Source organism: Haliotis asinina, chromosome 7 (assembly GCF_037392515.1).
Source record: "Haliotis asinina isolate JCU_RB_2024 chromosome 7, JCU_Hal_asi_v2, whole genome shotgun sequence".
Classification (NCBI taxonomy): domain Eukaryota; kingdom Metazoa; phylum Mollusca; class Gastropoda; order Lepetellida; family Haliotidae; genus Haliotis; species Haliotis asinina.
In genome coordinates this window covers 19,409,246-19,413,355 of record NC_090286.1, presented here as the reverse complement: position 1 = coordinate 19,413,355, position 4,110 = coordinate 19,409,246, and the positions used below count along the sequence as shown (strand labels likewise).

Sequence of the window (4,110 nt, the reverse complement as noted above, 5' to 3'; positions counted from 1 at the left end):
ACTGCGGATACTGCCACTCAGCGTTACGTATCAGAAAATACACTACCATACTGCACATATACCTTCAGTGGTAAAACAACTGATTGGTGTTTGTACAAAAATACCAACGACAGTTCACAACTTTCCATTTTCTATCTATAAAATTACATCGCAATGGCACAAAACAGACGTGAATTCAAGAGAGTGCGTGATCGACTAGCAAATGTCAAGTTAGTAGTCAAAGGTCAGTTTCCAGGTGACAATGACAACTATTAATAGAACGGCCAGACTGAGTAATACAATAAAGCCGATTGGTATCGATCTGTCCGGGGCCACGAAAGTCTTCATAGCGGCCACAAGTTGCCCTGCTTGCGGTCTCTTCCCGTGTGTGGGGTGCAGCATGCCACACACCAGGTCCTGGACAGCGGCCGAGGCGACAATACTCGCCACCATTTCTTTTACATCCTGTAAGGAACACAAAAACAACGGCGTGACGCCGCTACTCTTCTTCACTGTTGGAGGGTAAATCATATCTTTGGACAGATATTTATCATATTTCACAATTAAGGACACCATGGATAAGAAAATTAGTCCAAGAGAAAAAATGTCGCTTGCGAAACGAAAACTGTCTCCATGGTCTTTTATCTCAGGAGGCCAGTACTTGTCTGAACACCGGGTAGTTAAGAAGAGGTAAAGATCAGCATGTGTAGTTATATCCAGTACGTTGGGCACCGTGTCCAGCTGGTTGTAGCAGTTACCGTATTGGGCCAGGGACAAGTTGGAGATTTTACAAATTGGACGGTGTCTACCTGCAGAAAGTAGAACGTTATTGGGATTTAGATCCCGGTGGACAATTTTGTTTCGATGCAGATGAAGCACACCTTTGGCCATGTCAAACATCAGACTATGTAGAAACTGCTCTGGTGGTTTTTCCTTAATCAAAAAGTCATTCAGGGTGCCAATGTTGCAGTCTTCAAGCACAAAATAAATAGCGTTTCCATGTGCAACACTGTCGACAAATGTTGACACGTGAGTGTGTTGCGGCAAGCCGTTCATCATACTGATTTCATTGTCCACCGCCCACTGTTCATCCACTTTCTTGCCCCTCAACGTGAAGGACTCCCTGCCTTTCCTTGACTCATACAACATTCCAAACTCGCCCTTCCCCACGGCACGCACGACGTGATAGTTTCCGAGACACGTTCCGGGAGACAATGGTAGATCCGACATTTTGATGTCAAAATGCGAAACACACGTAAAATCAGGAGATGAAAGGAAAGATGTCAGGTATGGCGTGTCCCCTCTCAGCTGGTGCGGCAACAGGTACGTTCGCTCCCAGACTCTGCTAGCGATACGCCGTGCGAGTCACACCTTCAGAGACGGCCTCCTCAACACGACTGCAAATGCCGATGCACACGAGCGATGCCTCAAACCAGGCAGATTAACCTTTTACGAGGCCCCAATGATTACGCACATACAAAGGGAGGCAACTCTGTCTAGGGCTGCTATTGATCGTGATGGTCCCCGTCGGCAGTAAATCCATTGGAGAGATGTTTAGATCCTCTCTTGTTAGAGATATCGTGCTTAGTCAAAGTGGCTTACTGCGTCATGATCAATACAGTAACCCGCCACACAACAGACGGTTTAGGAAAACTGAATTCTCTTGACACATTATTTTAGTTTGTGGATGAAACCGCACCACAATCTTGATATTCTGTCACTCGTAAGGAGCTGCAGGATCATAACGGTAAATCTGTCGATGAGAAATGTGGTACCACGAATGTGCCCCAGGAAACACAGCAAGCAAGTTTTACTGGAGGCATGCCTCCCAACAGTGCGTTGTATCATTTGGCAAAAACATTTTTGTTTCACTGACAACATTTTGAAACGAATAAGATTTGGGTATTATCAATATGTTGCACTGTCTGGTTCCGTTAGTGTTTGTGACTTGGCAGCTGAATAGCAACTGTCGTCTGATAGTTGACTGACAAGTTCAAGTTTTGTTGCGTGGAAGTGTACATAGGACTATAAACTGTCATGTCTAGCATTGCCTCACCTTAGTTTATAGATATCCATTTTTGTGTTGTAATAGGTTTGTTTTTAATGAGGGTACATCACTGAGTCTGGTCGTACTGTCCGAGCGCATCCTTTTATGGCGGTACTCAAACAGTGTTAATTAACAAGTTTATCCACCAATAGTCAATGTGCAAGCTTATCGGTGCTAACTAACGCCAAGTCTGTGTCGGTATCACAGAGCTGATATTGACACTTCCCTCTCTAATTCCGTCCAGCAGCGAGATGATAGAAAATCGCCTAGTGGGGGCTGCAGGGTCATGGAAAAGGTCAATTAGTTTGCAGCTATTCTGAGGAAATAGCAAATATGTTCGTTTCACTTGAATATAAAGACCATAGAAGTACTTAAATGTGAAATGAGCTTTCCTAGCTGTCAATCACTGCAATATGGACAATGTCAAATTGATTTTTTAAACAACACCGATATTGGTTAGACGACTTCGGGAAGGCAGTCAGAACCGCGTACGTGCTTGTTTCATCTCCTCAGGCCGTATCATAGTTCCTCAGCCATATTGTTTCCCCGTTTCACCCACACTGGTCGCAAAGTGCCCCAAATAGAATTGGACTTCTAGTTACATCAGGATAAACTTATTCGAACCCAGTAACTGAGAAACTGAGATTTTTTTCTAGAATTGTAAATAAAATTGAAAAGGAACCCCAGGTGGAGACTGGGTTGGTGGGTATGTTCCAGCCATTCCAGATTGGAGTATGTTTTGTGGGGTTTGAGTTGAGCTCCTTGCACGGCTATTGATATTCGCACTGACAGCTTCTTGTACGGCTACTGATATTCACATTGACAGCTACTTGTACGGCAGCTGATTTTCTTATTGACAGCTACGTGTACATGTATTGATATTCACATTGGCAGCTCCCTGTACATGTACTAATATTGAAAGCCTCATCACACCCCCTGCTCACCATGTCAGACCACCATGCAATCCCCTGGCATTGACTGCAGTTGTTGGCACGAATGGATGAGATTATTTTGTGGTCGAATCCCAGTATCGAATATCCCGAGCCCTACATCAGTTTGGACTTTTCACTCATATTATGCTGTCACGCGGTGATGTATGTGAATTACTTTTCACAGCAGCTTTAAACTCATACACTCACTGTGCAGGCAGAACGTAGTCCACCAAAGCTGTCGGAGTCGGAGGCTCTTAACCAAGTAATAAAAACAAACGCTTCACTTGACGATATCCAGTGTGGTGTTATCTGCGCATATATATAGGGTTGAGATTTACCAGAATTTCTTCAAGATCTTAGAGGCAAGGCTAAATCAGTCACAAACACTGTGCATTCTATAAATATTGATCTTTTGAAGGGGTCTGAATCGTGAAGATGACAGAACAGCAAGTGGACGAAAGCTGCCTGGCTCTGAAGCAGCGGTAGATGAGCTCTTCCTGTGTCGGGGCTCCATACCACGCAATGCCCTTGTGTTCTGTAGAGGAGCTGTGGCTAACGCACACAGACAAGTAAGATAAACAAATAAAACTAAATTAAAGATGTGAGGAGAATTGGGAAACAGATGCCGTAATCTCAGCCTCGGAAGATCTAAACTGGCTGGCATTTTACTGGCATCTAATGCTCACTCGACCTCCAGGTATTTCTGAATCGGCTGTGATGTTGTAATGGAGGCTTAAAAGATACCCAATGAAAAGGTCCACACTTGTAATGTTGAACATGTTGACGATACCAACTGTCACTTGCAGTCTCGGAACAAATTCCATGTAACAACCGGTAGGCGCCAAACCAACACACACCTTTACACAAAAAAACGGGCTACTTTTCAAAGATATTCATCTCCTAGTTTTCTTTTCGACAATTAAGGTATGAATAACAGTGCATTTCAAGTGATCGAAAATACGCCGGCCCTGTACACATAATGTACCCACTACAGTCTTGGGAAATCCGTATTCCATTGACATTCGAGTCTTTCAAACAAACCCGTCTTGAATATTGACAGAAAGATGTGACAAAGCCCTTAGTTATGTGTGTATGAGCGTCTCCCGGCAGACCCGTAGAACCAGTTACTGTCACCTGTACAAAATGTCATCA

At 44.0% G+C, this 4,110-nt stretch overlaps 1 protein-coding gene across 1 annotated transcript; it reads right to left on the bottom strand.

The window, feature by feature from the left end:
* Positions 1-210: 210 nt before the first annotated feature.
* On the bottom strand, positions 211-1,209 carry LOC137291906 (serine/threonine-protein kinase PDIK1L-like). Its single transcript, XM_067823465.1, has one exon. It carries the CDS (start codon positions 1,207-1,209, stop codon positions 211-213), a length of 999 nt encoding a protein of 332 aa, XP_067679566.1.
* Positions 1,210-4,110: the final 2,901 nt, after the last annotated feature.

Bases quoted from the DNA above. Each gene is read 5' to 3' on its own strand.
- LOC137291906 (XM_067823465.1), bottom strand. From the start codon at position 1,209: ATGTCGGATCTACCATTGTCTCCCGGAACGTGTCTCGGAAACTATCAC.